The sequence below is a fragment of the Centroberyx gerrardi genome, chromosome 8 (genome assembly GCF_048128805.1).
Source record: "Centroberyx gerrardi isolate f3 chromosome 8, fCenGer3.hap1.cur.20231027, whole genome shotgun sequence".
NCBI classification, from domain to species: domain Eukaryota; kingdom Metazoa; phylum Chordata; class Actinopteri; order Beryciformes; family Berycidae; genus Centroberyx; species Centroberyx gerrardi.
Genome location: NC_136004.1, coordinates 8,156,321 through 8,172,582, shown reverse-complemented (window position 1 = coordinate 8,172,582; position 16,262 = coordinate 8,156,321). Strand labels below are relative to the sequence as shown.

General features: G+C 44.1%; 1 protein-coding gene across 1 annotated transcript; it reads right to left on the bottom strand.

The window, feature by feature from the left end:
* Positions 1–1,835: 1,835 nt before the first annotated feature.
* Positions 1,836–15,902, bottom strand: cdca2 (cell division cycle associated 2). Its single transcript, XM_071898748.2, has 15 exons — positions 15,766–15,902; positions 14,697–14,874; positions 14,215–14,351; positions 13,785–13,950; positions 13,273–13,430; positions 12,740–12,904; positions 12,060–12,189; positions 10,911–11,236; positions 10,438–10,489; positions 10,266–10,340; positions 9,059–9,213; positions 8,763–8,825; positions 8,423–8,494; positions 7,062–7,224; positions 1,836–3,192 (listed from the first exon to the last, which is right to left on the bottom strand). The coding sequence occupies exons 2-15, from the start codon at positions 14,869–14,871 to the stop codon at positions 2,102–2,104; spliced, it is 2,928 nt and encodes a 975-aa protein (XP_071754849.2). The 5' UTR covers positions 14,872–14,874; positions 15,766–15,902; the 3' UTR covers positions 1,836–2,101.
* Between the last annotated feature and the right edge of the window lie 360 nt (positions 15,903–16,262).

Here is a 16,262-nt window from a genome sequence, read left to right as displayed (position 1 = left end):
CACCCCTCACACATTCATACACACACTCAGAGAAAACTCTCCACCACCACCCAGAACCCCCACCCTCTTGCATAGAGGTGCAGCAGTTTAGCTGTATACATACATACACACACTCAGAGAAAAATACCCCCCTTCACCCCAACCCCCTTGCATAGAGGTGCAGCAGTTTAGCTGTGTACACACACACACACACACACACACACACAATAAAACAGCCCATTCACATAGACACTCCCAGTTACAACAGTTTTAAAGTCAGACAGGGCAAAAGAAATGGGCACGATGCTATGAAAAAAAAAAAAAGAAAAGACAAATGACTCATCTTAGGTTCCGCTGCTGAGCAAAAATCACTCCCAAAACCCCTTTGACATAAATGAATGTGTATCTACCAAATTACTTCCCTCTCTGACGATAAGATCACTTCAGATGGCAGCTTTCATCTCCTGATAGTTGATCAAGATGACAGACGAATGGCTGGCTATGTGCAGCGCCCCTGTGCTGCCGCCAGATGGCACCGTTGCCCCACCGGGACAGCACAGGTCTAAATTAGTCAGTGTCAGCCTGTCCATCCGTCTTCCAGTGGGAATACAGAAAGGACCTTGGCATGGACTAGGAGCCGGAAAACCTCTGGTGTCCTTCAGCCGACTGACTTGATGTAAAAGGAGGGAGTCAATTACCCAGTGATGGATAGATTAGAGTCATGCATCATTCCGGGGGCCAATTTTCCAATGTGAACTGAATTTGAATCATACTGGCTCTCTCCAGTCCCCTCTGACAGATGGATGGCGCCAGTGCAGAGGGGTTGATTTAAACAATGAGTGTGACTGTTGGAATGTGGGGTTGGGGGTCAATTTACTTGCACTTGGCTGAATTGAATATGTAAACCAAAACAGTAATTCGCATAATGATGATAGAGCACTCATTCACAGCTATTGCTTAGTTTTCTCAAAGGAAATCTGCTTCCTGAAGTGACCCCACAGCTGCATCACACATATGTGAACACAGCGGCTACAATTAGATCCAATATATTTAATTGTTCTGAATGAATTCCTTCCACTTAAAGAGTCTGAATGATTTGCTTTAATGAGCATAATACAAAGCGATCTAATAAGGTGTGCAATCAATGAATGTTGAGGAGTATTTTAAAGACTTTACTGGAAACTCATTGACGTCCATTCAGAATGGACTGGTTTATTCTGTTTGAGGTGGTTACATGAGACATTTTCTCTGATTGGGCTATTATTCTTATGACTGATGGAATATTAGCCTCATTCAATAGCTATAAAGTCAGCTCATGCTAAGTGGAGCTACTGCAGACCAGTGCAGAGGGGGACCTCTTCTGGACATGGGCCAGCATGTCAACAACAGTACACATAACTGAAAAGGAAAAACACTAGCAACCACACATAAACACAATCAATCAAGCTTATTAATTTGATTTCTGTGTGTAAGGCACATTTTCCCCTTACATTACCATTCCATTACTCCAACACCCCTGCGCTTGCCTGATAGACGGTGAGTGCAGAATAGCCATCTTCATCTGTGCACAAGGAAATATTGACTGGAGGATGCTCCATCCAGTGGCTTTGGAGAGCGAGCTGAAGATGCACTGTGATTACTAACAGAGTGGTTGGCTATTGATTGGGAGGTGGTCAGCGGAGATGATTGGGCTCTCAGTGTATTGATTGGCATAGTTACCGGAGGGAAACTGGCTACAAATTACTGACCAGCACTTATAATTCACTGGGAACAAAAGCACCAGTGTTTTCAGCTAACATAAAAACAATTAGACAATACTTTGAATAATGTTTCCGTTTATTTTAGGAAAACAGGGGAGCTACATGTAAAAGGTGTTATCAATGCATTGCGTATCCCCCTTAAACCTCAGCCAATAATTAAATCACTAACTGCTGATCCAGAACACAAAACTACAATCTTTATATTCTATTTACAGGACACCCTGGTAAAAAACTGATTCTGACGATAACTCAAAGTCTCTCAGACAGGCAGACACCCTCCTTTCAGGTCTTTTGGCTGGGGACGTTTAGTGGCAAATTAAAAGCAGTCTTGTGAGGAGCTCCCTTTGTGTTTTGGGAGGCGCTCACCGGGGCGTCTCCTCAGGGGGCGCAGGCCGGAGGGCCAGGGCGGCACTGAGCCGGCGGCCCCGGGTCCTCCTGTGGGCCTGTCTGCTCGAGTCGGGCGAGGTCCGGGGCAGCCAGGCCAGGCCCGAACTGCCGCTGCTGTGGTCTGCGTTGCTTTGGTTCCTCAGGCTGCGGCGCACCGAGCACTGCCCTCTAGGGGTTACAGGTTTGAACACATCCTCCAGGTTAAACTCGGCCTGCCAGGGAGCGAGGGCCTGGCTATCGGAGCTTGACTGGGTGTTGGTTTCCAGTTGGATGGCTGCTTGGTCTCTCAGTCCCTTCTCCACTTTATGGCCCATTTGGAGCTCCGCTGCCTGGCTTACCTGCTCCTCTCTGTTGACAGAGCTCCTCCTGCCTCTGGACCTGCTCCGCACTCTCACATCAGACTTGGCGTTTCTCTTTGCCGATTTCACCTGGTTTGCCAAGTCCTCCTCTGACAGACTTGCAGTCTTGCTAATTTCTACATCTAAGGGTGAGCAGGCTGAAGCGGGTGCATCTAGACTTTCATGACGTTCTGCATTCCACTCTGTGCCTGTGCAGGGGGCATCTACAGGGGTCTGCGGACAATGCTCTTCAGTGTCAACTTCCCTGTTTTCAGTCACAATGTGGTCGGACAGGGTTTCCTCTGATGTCTCTAGGTTTGTAGTAGTTTGGTCTTCACAGCGCTCATCTGCCTTGCCTCCAGTCTCCCGCTGGTCCTGAGGCTCCTCGCTGAGGCAGTCGTCAACAGGGACACTGACCTTCCTTCCCTTCCGTCCCCTCCCTGCGACCCCCCTGCCAGCCCTGGAGCTCAGCCTGGGCCCCGAGTGCCTCCTACCCTCCTGCCCCCCTCCTGCCCCCCGTTTGCTGGGGGCTGCAGATTCAATAGGGGCTTCCGAAGGGGTTTCCCAGGGGTTTGTGGTGCTGATGTCGCCCGTCTCTTGAGTGTTGTTGGTGGTTGGTGAGCAGCTATGTAGCAGAGCTGCAGCCACAGCCGCACCGGTGGCGGGGTCACTGTTGGTAAGCTCTCCCACATTGGGAAGGGAAAGACAGGGCTCCTGGTCTTGGGCTGCTGGGGGCAAAGGAGGACAAAACAATCTTAGGACTGTGGTGCAAAACTGATGACTATCAAACATATCACTGCTGGCAGATGAACTTTGGACCTCCAAAAGTTAAAAGCTTTTCAGGATTTTTTTTTTTTCACACTGACAAAAATGGATTTTTAAAGTTTGCCAGTGGGTTCCACGGTCATGGAAAGTTACCCAGCACTTCAAGGGCTATGTAAAATTTCCAATCACATGAAGAAAAGAAGAAATCAAATGAAGAAAAGAAAAATTCCCGGTTTGCAGTTACAAGGGTTTTTCCCCCGACAGCACAGAAGCAAAGTCTGTTATTACCCAGTCGGAGTTTGGACTTGAATCAAGCAACACTAGCAGGAATGGTATACTGTGAGATATTAGCAACAGTGTGGACACGGGCACCAGGCTGAAGGCCGAGCATGACCTCAACTCTTATGTATCATAGTAAATCATCATTTTAAAAAAGTAGACGAAAGAGGTAGTTTATAACAAGAGACACTTGAGTAATGTCCCACCATAATCACCATATATTAAACATAACCAGTTATTCTAATGAGGTCATTAATTAAGGTCATCAAGTCAACATACTTGTCTCTTCACATAACACAAGGGTGGTTTTAATGTGAACTGTCATCTACTCTATAGGGGGAACCTGTCGTGTAAGAATTAAGTTTCTATCATGTGTTGTTCTTGAGTTATTATGTTCACAAGAATGTGTCTGCACACAGACAGACAGACAGACAGACAGAGCTATGTCAGCATAATGTCCCACATACCATGTACCACGATGGAGGGACATAAAAATGTTTGCTTTTAGGCCTTAACTTTAACCAGTTCACTAACTACAAGCTAGCAAAGCAGTTTGGATTTTGTACCGTAAAACATTGTATGACATATTTAATAAATCAGCACACAATTTGTGATAAGCTGCAACCTACTTGGCTCTGTGAAACCAAAAACAAAAGCCTAATTTGCTGAGCCAGGGATAAGAAAGTATGCTGTCCTGCCAAGTGAGCTACAGCAGCAGTGTGGCTGCCTGAGAAGGCTATAGGTATTGAATCTCTGGGTCCTGCGGTTGTACATGCACATGTTTTTTGTTTTGTTTTTTGCGGCCGACAGCCTGATCCTACCAACTGCCCGACAGAGTGACTTATACTAGCTGCTGGTTGCAGCTAAAAATATGTTTTAGACTGTATGCAATGGTGCTTAGTGCAATCTGTGCTACATTCAATGAGTAAGGCCCTATGTTTTCCATTTTGCAGACAATCGCAGAAGGAATAACAGAATCTGGGTTTAAAAATCTATTTGAAACATTAAAGTGTTAAGGTTGCTGTGGAAATAGTAAAATAACAGATTTAATAACAGACAAACAAATTTAAATATCACGGCAATGTGTACAGGGAGCAGAGGTGCATTTGTGGGATGGTATGTGTGTGTACGTCCATGTGTCCATGTGGTGAAAATCCATGTGGAATTGTTATGGGATGATACATCCAAAATATCTGAGTGACAGTCATTGAGAGCATGGGCCTACAACTCAAACATGTATGTGCCTGTTTGCATATGACTACATGCATTTGGCTTCTTTGAGGAGTGAGAGTGCCTCTCCACATTAAAACTAGGGATGCCGCGATCGATTGGCCAGCAATCGGAATCAGCCGATAGTCAGTATAAATATGAGATCGGAGAATTCCGATAATGCTTTATAGTCGCCGATTGCAAAAACCGATCGATGACGCAAAACACGTGAGCCATGTGCACGTAATGGTCTGCACTCTGCACCGCTGTCCACGGTGCTGAACTGGACGACGGTCGAGACCAGAGGTTTGATTCTCTGCCCGAACCCGAGCCGGGTCGGGTAGGAATTTCCCCTCCATTCCTCGGCCCGGCCGGCTGGTCTCGTGATCAGAGATATAGCGCTAACGTCTTTTTTTTTTTTTTTTTCAATAATTGGGGTGGGGAGTAAGCTATTTGGTGTGATAATCAGAATGTTATATGTATTATAAGATTGTAACCTTAAACCTTATGTATCAATCACTGTGATCGATACATATTCACATCTCAGTCAGCAGTGGCACAGCATCTCCTCCTCTCCTCTGGCGCCATGCGCACGCAGGCAGGTTGATAACCATGGATCCCGTGCGTAATTCTGATTCTGATTGAACAGATTTCTGTCATTCAACTTTCTCTGTAATCCGCAAAGTCTGATTGTTAATTCCTTGTGTCAATTATGTTTTTATCACCAGTCAATCAAAGGTTACGATTTGAAATGTAAGTGTCGGGTTTTCGCTGCCTACGGCACCACACTCGCTTTGCGAGTCCCTTGCGAGAGGAAGTAGGCTATTCAGTAAGATCCCGCACGTAATTCCGAACAGATTTTTGTCATTCAAACAACTCAGAATTAGTTTACTTATAGCCAACTTACTAAGAAAATTTTGGTTTTAAGACAGAATGTGCACGGGCTTGGGTAGGGTCGGGCTTGTTTTTTTGGGCCCGATCTAAGGTCTGGTCGAGACCCTAACAGCGGAGAGGCAACTGAAAAGTCTCATTTCTCTCTCTCTTAAGAACATTCACTTAGGCTATACAAAAACAAAGACTGAAACGGACAGCCTATATCTTCGGAGGTATTTAACTCCACTCAACAACACAGGCAAGCGGCAACAGTGAGTCTTGTGCTTCGGTTATCTCACTAAATCATGTTGCGCTACCTAGAACGAACATGGTTTTGTTTACATAATGATCAAGTAAATATTGAGGTAGAAAAAAAAGAAAATGTGGATACTTTTTAACCAGGACTCAATTTGATGGATGAAATGTATGTAAAATGGAAACTGTTAGACCTATAATACTGCTATACCAGCTGCTATAACAAAACAAAAAAACAGTATGGTCGATCGGTATCGGCAGATATGGCTCATAGACAATCGGCGGCAAAAAACGTTATCGGGGCATCCCTAATTAAAACTCCAATATAATCTATATTTTTCATTTGACCATACACTATTTTGGGAATCAATGAGAGCACAAAACGTTTAGGTCAGGGCAACAAGCATCCATCCATATACTTTTTAAAGTACAATCATTTGCAAACTGTGTACGACTAGTTCTGAGCAGTGCTGTGTCTTGGAAGCTATCTGTATAATATTTGTGTGTGTTCATCTAAAAGTCTCATTCTGGGTAGGCAAATACTGCATCTACTCCTTCTGATAGATGTGTTTCAGCCAAGGTTTAGATTCACCAAAAAAAGCAATTCTGAGCACTATAAGCTGCACAGAATCACTGCTCACAATGCTAATATATACTTGTTGACATGATCGACTTTTAAAGATAGAAGTGCCTTGATAGTTTGCCTATTGCAAGCACAGATATAGTGATGAGTAGATCCAGCATCTTCAGTGACTAATGTAGACTTGAACTGTTAGATTGGGGTCCCTGGACAAAAATGATTGAGATAAACCTCATTTTTCTCCATCAGGGAAATTAGCCAATATCTATCAGTCTATGAAACAGGCAGAAAAATCGAGTGGTTTTCTGTGATTTCTTCTTACACATGGCTCTTGTACTATATTTTAGTATTCAGTAAATTCAACCAATACCCTATTTAACCCATTTTATTAGACCAAATTTAGCCTGGCATCAGCATGACATTTGATACCAATAATGGCATACACTAGTACAATATCAGTATATTTCCCCAACTTCCCCATAAGAATCGTTCAAGTTCAATTTAAGTTTCATACCGGAAAGATATTTAGGAGTCTGATGTGTGAAGATAATTGAAGGTTCCCATCTGAAGTTTGGATTTTAAGTTCCGTGGTGTGAATGTACTTTTAGGGAATGTATGACACCCTGTGTGTTTTACCTGTGCACCCCCTAGAGCGAGGCTGCTGTGTGGGGGATTGACTGGCGGAGGACAGGCTCTCGGTGATGGGGCTGAGGGTGGGGTTCTTGGAGGCGTACTCCCTGGAGCCGTACAAGGTGCGGTCTACCTCCTTAGCGCCCCATCGACGATTCGTTGAGGTCGCCTATGGAGAGACATTCCACATGGTGAGTAGGTTTACGCTGATATGTCGGCCTGATATTGGCCTTCTGTTAAAAATCAGATATCGTTGGTATAGTTGGTACAGTCCACCTCTGATATGATGCAGTTTGTTTGATTACATATTTATTGTAGAATTGATCAATACTACACTGGCTGTCTATGGGAAGTCCTTAACCTGAATTGATTCTAATGCGACATTTTGATCTGATTCCCCACAAGTATTCATGAATGTTATTGTTTTCAGTGGAGACTTTTGGTGTCCCATGGTGTAAATGGTATAGCAGGCTTTTCCACCGTGCCAAGAATAAAATCCTGGGGCAAACACCAAATAGTATTTTGGCATGAAAATGGTCAAATTTGGACATTTGGCTATCAACAGTGTCCACTGAAAAACTGTCTGCATCAACCTTAAGAAAAACCCTATACTTCAATCCCTGAGTTTAAAAAGCAAATTTGTAACAATGTACAATAAACCAATTTAAAAACTGGACAGAGGACAGATTCTATACAGTTGCATAGCACATTTGTGGCAATGACATATAGATTTAATTAATAAGCCCTTTATTTGAATATGATCTCATCTGTCTGGCTTCCTAGTTGAGCAGCTGCCTTCAATAATGTTGGCAAACATCTTTTCTAATATATTACATCCACACAGAAGCACTGCTTACACAAAAATGTGATTTATTACAAAATGCCTGAGTAAGTGTTTCCCTACAATCATTAAAAGACTTAGATAACACTCCATACATCACTGTACAGCAATTCATATACGGATTTCCATCTAAGAAGGTGATTATGGGAGCTGTGCCAATCTTTGCAGCTGCGGTGTGAAGTCATTGGTATAATGTTCACAAAACAATTTTTACTTTATTTTCGATAGCACTCTGTAAAAAACAGACTTGAGCTGTAGAAAATGTGTTTGATAGCATCCAGATTTAGAGGAGTGAATTCTAACTTAAATTTACTACTTGAAGACCACAGTGCCATGGCTTGTCACTGATACTCAAAGAACAATGTTTTGCCTGCATGTGCACAAGTCCGGGTATGCATGCACAGTTCTCTTCCTTAGGTCAAGCAAAATAAGTTATAGCTAAGTTGTGCAGCCATTGATTCCATGGCTGCCTCCCTTGGTGAAGCGGTGTAAAGAGAAATCAAACGGTGCGACCCGGCCAACTCACCTTCATCTTCCCAGAGGCCAACTTGGCAGCAGAGCGCGTCGACCTCTTCACAGGTTCGCTCTCCTCCGGCTGCTGAGGGAACAGAGAGCTGGCATCAGGATGTATTATATCGACACACACACACACTCTCTTTCTCACATACACACACTCTCACACAGAGTGGATATCCTTTGCTGTGATTAAGTTCAGATCCGGTGGGATTAAACACTAGATTAGATGGGAGTGCGATAAAACCCCTAAATTATTAAAAAGACAATCTCTTCTGGTAAGTAAATGGCTGCGTAAATGGAGATTTCTCAGAGTGAGATCCAGTTGAGAGCAGTATGTGATAATGGCAGACCTTTCTCCTTCGGCTGCTGGAGCGAGCTGGAGCTTCAGTGGGAGATTCAGGCTCTGGTGCTCGCTGGAAGGGAAGAGATTTAGGATTTTTTGTGTGTATAAATGGAAATTTCTCAGTGAAAGCTTCAATAGAGGGTAGTAATAACAATTGCTCAAGCAGTAAGAGACTGTGGTTGTACTGGGCAACTGTATGAATTTGAAACAGGGTGTTACTGAAAAAGAGCTTGTGTGCCCAGCAAACCCTCTCCCAAGAAAGGGGATAAAAATAAATACATAAAAAAAGTGATAATGGCAGACCTTTCTCTTTCGGTTGCTAGATCGAGCTGGAGCTGGGACTGGAGCTTCAATACCGGGTTCAGGCTGTATCTCTGTCCCTGGCTGGGGTTCAGGCTCATCCAGGGCATCGGTCTGGGAGGGCCCACTGGGTTCGGCCTCGGGCTCTGGGGCAGCAGCTACAGCAAAAGCCCCATTCGGGTGGGATTATTTCTCCGGGGCAGGCAGGGTAATTAATTATGGAGTTATTTGTTAATTTGAATCCCATGTGGAGCAACCGTGTCAGTGATCTCCCCCTTCAACCTCAGTATTAATTTCGGCCCCAATTACCTAGCGTTTTTCAGCACACTCGTAGGGGGTCTGATAACTCCAGGCCCATCCAGAGAGACATTTCTGTGTTTCAACTCATTTGCAGATGATTTGGCTACTAGTCACAGTACTTCCTGATTGCCAATGAGCGCACTATTTCACTTTTGTCTGTCAAAGTGAATACACGCTGACATGGAGGCATTTGAGGAGGCTTTTGCCAATGTAACTGGTTTGAACCCACCTACACCTACAGTATGCCATACACTCCTTCTTGGGAGCCAGTAAGGTGAAGGCAGAAGTTAAAGTCCATCAGCAGAGCTAGATCCTGCCAGCTGCTACGACAACTACAGGCAAGTATTCTATCTGTAGAATAACCTGAATTGAATTTGTGGAACTACAATGGAAATGACTGAATGTCTACCTTGGGTCTATCTATTATACAACTAGCATACTTTGCAGAGGCGTTTACATTTGGGAACGTCTTACCATACTATGCACCTCCATCTGGCTAAATACCATCCTAAGCTATGAATAAAACAGGAGCATGACTAATATTTTATTATCCTCATTACCCTGTAATTCATATCCCATCCTACTGGGGCAAAACATACAGTTCTGTATTGACACGGCATGATCAGGAAGGCAGGGAAACAAAAGCATAAAGACATATCTCCCATGTTAGATGAGTGTGAATGGTTTGTACAAGAACCTGAAATCCTAGAAATTTTTTTTAAATAACAACCCTAAAAAAACATTTCTCTTGAGCTGTACCGTTTGACACTCACTGACACCATTGTTAAACCTTGACAAGTCACTGAGGTTCAGGGAGACATGAGAAGGTGGAGATGAGGGGAGGTAAAGACAGGAGGTGAAGTGACGATGAAAGAGGAAGACAGAAGGGAGGAGTAAGACTGCAGTTCACCTGTCAGCGTCTCGGGAAGAGACTCCTCTTGAAAAGCAGTGTTTAAATCCAACGGCTGGGCCTCCCAGGTGCGTTCTGAAAATATGACAAATGGAAAGTGCGGTTATCGTGCAATAGTGTTTGATTATGCTGCACAGGTAGTTCTCAGGGACAACCAACTAAAATAACCGACCTGCGTTGTTCGTCAACGAAGAGTCAAGCTCCTCCATTGAAGGGAAGGCAATCTAGGAGCAGAAAAAACAATCAGAACTTGACTGTCACAACTACAGATACATGCATACAATATTAGAGATAGTGGCTCACATCCTGGTTAAGGTCTTATTTGGGATAGGCTGTTTACATGCCCCTTTAATAACCTGTTCTCAAATCCCTATCTATGTTGTATTTATTATAAATGTGATATGGTATTTACATAAGCCAGCTTATGAACGGAACACTTGAGTATCCCGAATATTACAAGAATATTAGCGTGCATGTAAACATAACTATTGTTTGTTTTGGTGACAAAGTTATAGGTTGCATTATTTCTGTTGTAACTACTGACCCAGAGAAATTGTGAAACATACACACACAGCTTTTACACCTGGCCTCTATCACATTCTGAACTGTTACAGCAGAAGCTATACCAACATCGCATCATGTTACCTTTCCACACATCTCTTCAACGTCCTCTCCCATAGGTTGCATTCTGCGGTTGCGAGGCATTGCGAGCGTAGGCGAGGCGCCGAACGCAGAGGGGCTGCTGGAGTCTGGCTGGGCGAGCGTGGTCCGGGGCTCGCTCCTCTGGGGGGTCTTCAGCACCGAGCGCAGCTGAAGGCCCACACCCGGCGTGGGTGCTCGGGCTGGAGTGCCGCCCTTCTGCAGTGGGGTGCTGGGGGGCAGGTACTTGTCAAAAAACTCGGGAGAGAGCGGACCTCCGAAGCGCACCCGCTTCTTCTTCGCGGTGGAGGTCGCTGTGGAGTCACACACCCCTGCAGAGAGAGAGGAACCTAGAATGTACCGACCACTTTTTCCACTGCTGGTACCCGTCTGATTGAATGTGTGAAAAGGCAGGAAATCAAGTGGCTTTGCTATTGGATTTCACAATTTGGGGAAATTCCCTGATAATAACACACTATTTTCTTGTGATATTAGTGGTGTACCAATACCAATTTCAGAACCAAGAAGAGTTACCTAGGATGTAAGTTAACAGACACAACAAGCCGATTTAGAATAGATTTATAGATAAAGAACAGTGTAGTAGTTAATGACATTTAGCATGCATAGTCAAGGCTCCTTGTCTAAACAACAGGTGTTATTCATATGAATTTCACAAGTAGTAGCATTTCCTCGTCAGGAGACATTTTTCCTCCCACCAGAAAAGTTTTATATTGCGGCACACCCATGTCATTAGCATCGATATTGGGACAGCTCCATTTGCCAATCCGAGTATGATTGCCTGGGAGTTGCATCAGCACTGATCCTGATACTGCATGTACTATCAGTGCCCATCTATCTGATATTGGCCCTATATCTGATGCTAGTACTGGCATCTCTCGAGAAACATTAACACCCCTCCTGCAGCTGAAACACACACACACAGTGTTCTCCAATACAGAAGCCTCAAATGCCATTATTTAACCACACACAATGAGGGCTTTTCCTCTTTTAAAATACAACTTTGCTATTCTCCCTGTGAGCCGCCTGAATACTTTGTAGTGAGCTTAGCTCTGTGTGGTAAGCCTCAAAGGCAGGGGTAAACCAAGATAAAAGGCCGGTTACTCTAGCATGGCCCACAGAGAGCGGTGTGTTTACCTGTGGGCTGCATCTCCAGCAGAGAGGGGAGGGAGGGCATGGGGAAGGGGGAGGCAGGCTGGGCTGGCAGAACGGCTGCTGGGTCGTCAGGCTGCGGTCTGCTGGGGCTTTGGAGTTCAAAGAAACCCTCCTGTTGAGAGCGAGAGAGAGAGAGAGAGAGAGAGAGAGAGAGAGAGCGAGAGAGTCTGTGAGATCTCACATATTCTGCTGGACTGCAGCTGGAGAAGCTAGGAGTGCTTCACAGAGGAGATTGTTATATAAGACTGAATATTATTACAATATTTGAATGTTTCAACAATTCAAAAAGATATTTTTTTCAATACTTTGTGTCTATTCAACTAATGATGGACTGGATTTCTTTCAGTTGCATGTGTATATTTTGGCTGCATTTTTAATAACCTTTCATTTAGCAAGTTCAGTACTTTTGCTACTGCAGCATTATTGGAATATCATATACCATCAAGCCCATCCTATACCATGTGCCATTCCATGAGTCATAGGCACAATGAATCATGGTTGTTGTAGTTCATCAACACAATTTCAGTGCTTGACGCAAACAAAGCTCTGACGTCGAACACAGATATGAACGCCTGATTAGTGCGTCATAGCCCTCAAAATGGATCTAAAATCAAAATTTTGCTGACCAGCTGGTAATGTATTTGGTAGGATTAGGACCCAACCTGTTGGTTCTTGGTAGGGGAACAGGCCTTGAGCTCACAGGACGTGGGCGGCTGGGAGTCAAGATGGAGGGGTGGGAAGAATAGCACAGCTTGGGCCTCTTCCACCGTCTGCTTGGATGGCGTTGGTCCTCGCGTCACAACCTGTGTCACCGGTTCCTTATCAACCTGTGGAGATGATTGACAACAGCAAAAACACTAACATCACTGGTACAGAAAATATGATTTTAAAATAATATAATTTAACCAAAGACGGAGAAAAATGAGGTGCAAATGTGCAAAAACTGGAAGAATAGCAAGCATTCTGCACAAACATGGTTTGTTTGAGAGTGCTTGCTATTTCCCCCCCTTTTTGATGTTTGTAGAAGTATACTGCATAGTGCTTTATGAGATCTACCATCCCAACTTAAGACTCGTAGAGATACAGCAGTTAAAAATAATCAACAGATTCAAAGTAAGCCAAGTAAAGAGAGGTAAAACCTTTTAGTTGAATTATTTAGGGCAGTCAAGTAAGTACATGGTCAGAGTGAGGCTACCTCCTGCTCCTTCAGGCTGATGTGTCGGAGGATAGGAGTGTTGCCCCCCCTAATCTCCTCCTCGCAGTCCCTGAGGGGGCCCACGCGCCTCCTCTTGTTGGGTGTGGGTGTCATCGGGGGCGGGCAGTTCTCCTTCCCACCATCAAGGCTTCTCCCATCTGAGAGGAACAAATCCACCCATCAACAAGCCAAGTTACGTAAACATACAAAAACAAATGGGACTTGGGGACAACTCGGTTAAAAAAAATTAATTAAACAAACAAAAATAAAAAAAAACCCACCATGATCAAACGAAAGGAGATGATAAAGTCAAACCCCAACAACAAAACAGCACACAGATTGGCCCATTTATGAAGCTGACCAAGCTTAAAAGAAACCAGTGCTGTAAGATATTGTCAAATTCAGGCTTATATCTATTAAGTCACTGTTTTTGAACGGTGCCTCCAGACATCATACAGAAATCCCAGACGAGAAATGAAACCATTAATCCTGTGGCAATGAGGCGGCCTCACCAGACAGATTATCTCTTGTCTTGATGCATCCTCCAGTCTCGCTGTCCTGCCTTGGCGTCGGACCACAGACCTCACTCTCCTCCACATCCATCAGGCTCTGGAAGGAGGCCATCTTCTGCCTCAGTGTGGAGGCGACTCGGGGAACGAAGGGACTGCTTTTGACAGGCTGGGAGGTGAGACAGCAAAACAAATATATTTGCTCAGCGACGCAGCTTGGCAGGTCACCGGCTTCTGCAATTACAGTGACAGGCAGCGCATCTGTCCGACACCCCTTCCACACACGCACGACCCAGGAATATTATGGTAGGCATCTGGGCCCATGCCATGCAGGGGTCACCATACCTGGGTCGACCTGTGTATTCCCTAGCACTCTAATATGGTGTGTAAGGGGTATAGGATTTGCTCAACTGTATTCCAAGGTGCATCTCACCTCAGGAGTTTTGTGGGTCGGTGGGGTCTTTATTTTCTGCTGTGCCATGTAGCGGATGAGGGAATTTGTCGCTGGGGAGCCCCGGACACCAACATTGGACCTCCGCCTTGCCTTTAGCTGGGCCAGACGAAACTTATCTATAGTAAGAGGGAGAAAACTGCCACTTCAGTGAAACTCTACATACTGGCGCCACAAACAGGTATCACAAAAGTTTACCTCTACAGTCTCAGTCAGTGTTTTATCTGTGATTATATGCATCAGTGGTGCTTGAGGGTAACTTGAGTTGCTTTGGTCTGCTGCTTTGGTCACATTTGTGATTGAAATGCTGGTTGTATTTTGTACTTTGTATATTTCAATCCTTAATTTTAAAGCTGAGGCCTACACTTTTGTTAAAGTATTTTTTTTTATATGGAGGAAACACTGGTGTCTGTGAACAGCTATGTAACAACAGTTTAGCATCAAATAAACACCAGAGGTCTCACCTTTGTGGTTTGCTGATGATAGGGTGAAACTCTGGCTGGAGATGCCAAATTCAGAAGGTGTGAGCTGGGAGAAATCCAGGGGGCCCGAAGTGTCACCCAAGAGACAAGTGTAGTCCTCCTCTGAAGACGGCAACAGGCCTGCTATCACCTTCTCATCTCCCTCAGTACCAGCCATGTTCTGCATAGAGATAAAACATATATTATTAATTAAGAGCAGCTGAAACACATGGTCATGCAAAGCTGTAACATTTGCTACCAGGGTAAGTTCTGATAATTGCAGCTTACTAGCCAGTCACTTGTAAGTCAATAATACCTGGTCTCAGTAAGGCCGACCCTTGTAGACCATGATAGTTTACGATACTTATGGACAAAAATCCATAAATCTGGCAGTTTAATGTTCCCTTGGTTATCGGTAAACGTAGATACCTGGTAGAATACAGCCCCTTTTACGAATTGATATGAGCTTCTGGGAAAATCGGTAAACTTATAGAGAATCCACCAAGCAGCACTTTATTTCAATAAAACATCAACTTTTAGAATTGGTTCACATGTGTCGCTGCCAGTGAATTTGATGGAAGAAGGTTGTAGGGAAAAATGGCGAACCAATTGTAAAAGTTGAAAATGTGTCGCAATAAATGCTGTATCGGATACATGCCGAAATGAAGAGTGAACCCAACAGTCCTACTGAGTCATATTATACCACATATGTATCATAACCGATAAAGGAAAGATAAAACTGCCAGATTTTCTTTAATTGAGTTTGGCGTGACATTCTCTTCACACGAGACCGCAGCGTTAGCTTACAGTAGCAACGTAACGTTAATGTTGATGTGCATCCATTGCTGGTTATCTGACGGACACGCCAACGTAATTGCAGGATGTTATTATATTCAAGCTAACTCCCTGGAATTACCACGCTATGGCTTGCTTGCTGAGGTTATCCAAGAAAGCCAGATAGCCAACAAGATGGCCAGATGTTAGCAAATAACGTTCGCTAACTAACGTTATGTCCAGCGGTGAATGCCCTGCACAAAACAGACCATGTTGTGAGAGAACATTCAAAACTTACCTTGCAAATGTACGGTAAATGATACCGATATCTACCCTAGAAAAAGTTTAAAAATATATATATATATATATGTCCTATAATGAACTATAATGGCACACACACGGCCATAAGAAGTTATTTTTCTTACAAAAAGACAGGAAACTGAAAACAGCGTAGAAAGCAATTCAAATAACGCTCCACGCCTCAGCCGGAAGCGGCAGCGGCATATGAATCCCTCCGCGAAAAGTAAATAATGATAGTAAACAATAAACACTGCACAATTTCAGATACGCTCTATGCAAAATGTATTCTTGTTCACGAGTTTAGGAATAATTGAGGGGGTGATAACAGGCGACGCATTTAATTACAAGGTATTGGTAATCATTAGGCTGGAACTAACTTCCGTAGTTTTAATACGACCGAAGGGAAACGGAACTCGTTTCATATGAACTGGCCAATGGGGATATCAGAAAATATACCACGTGCTCTCCAATTGCCAATGAATGAACAGAGGTTCT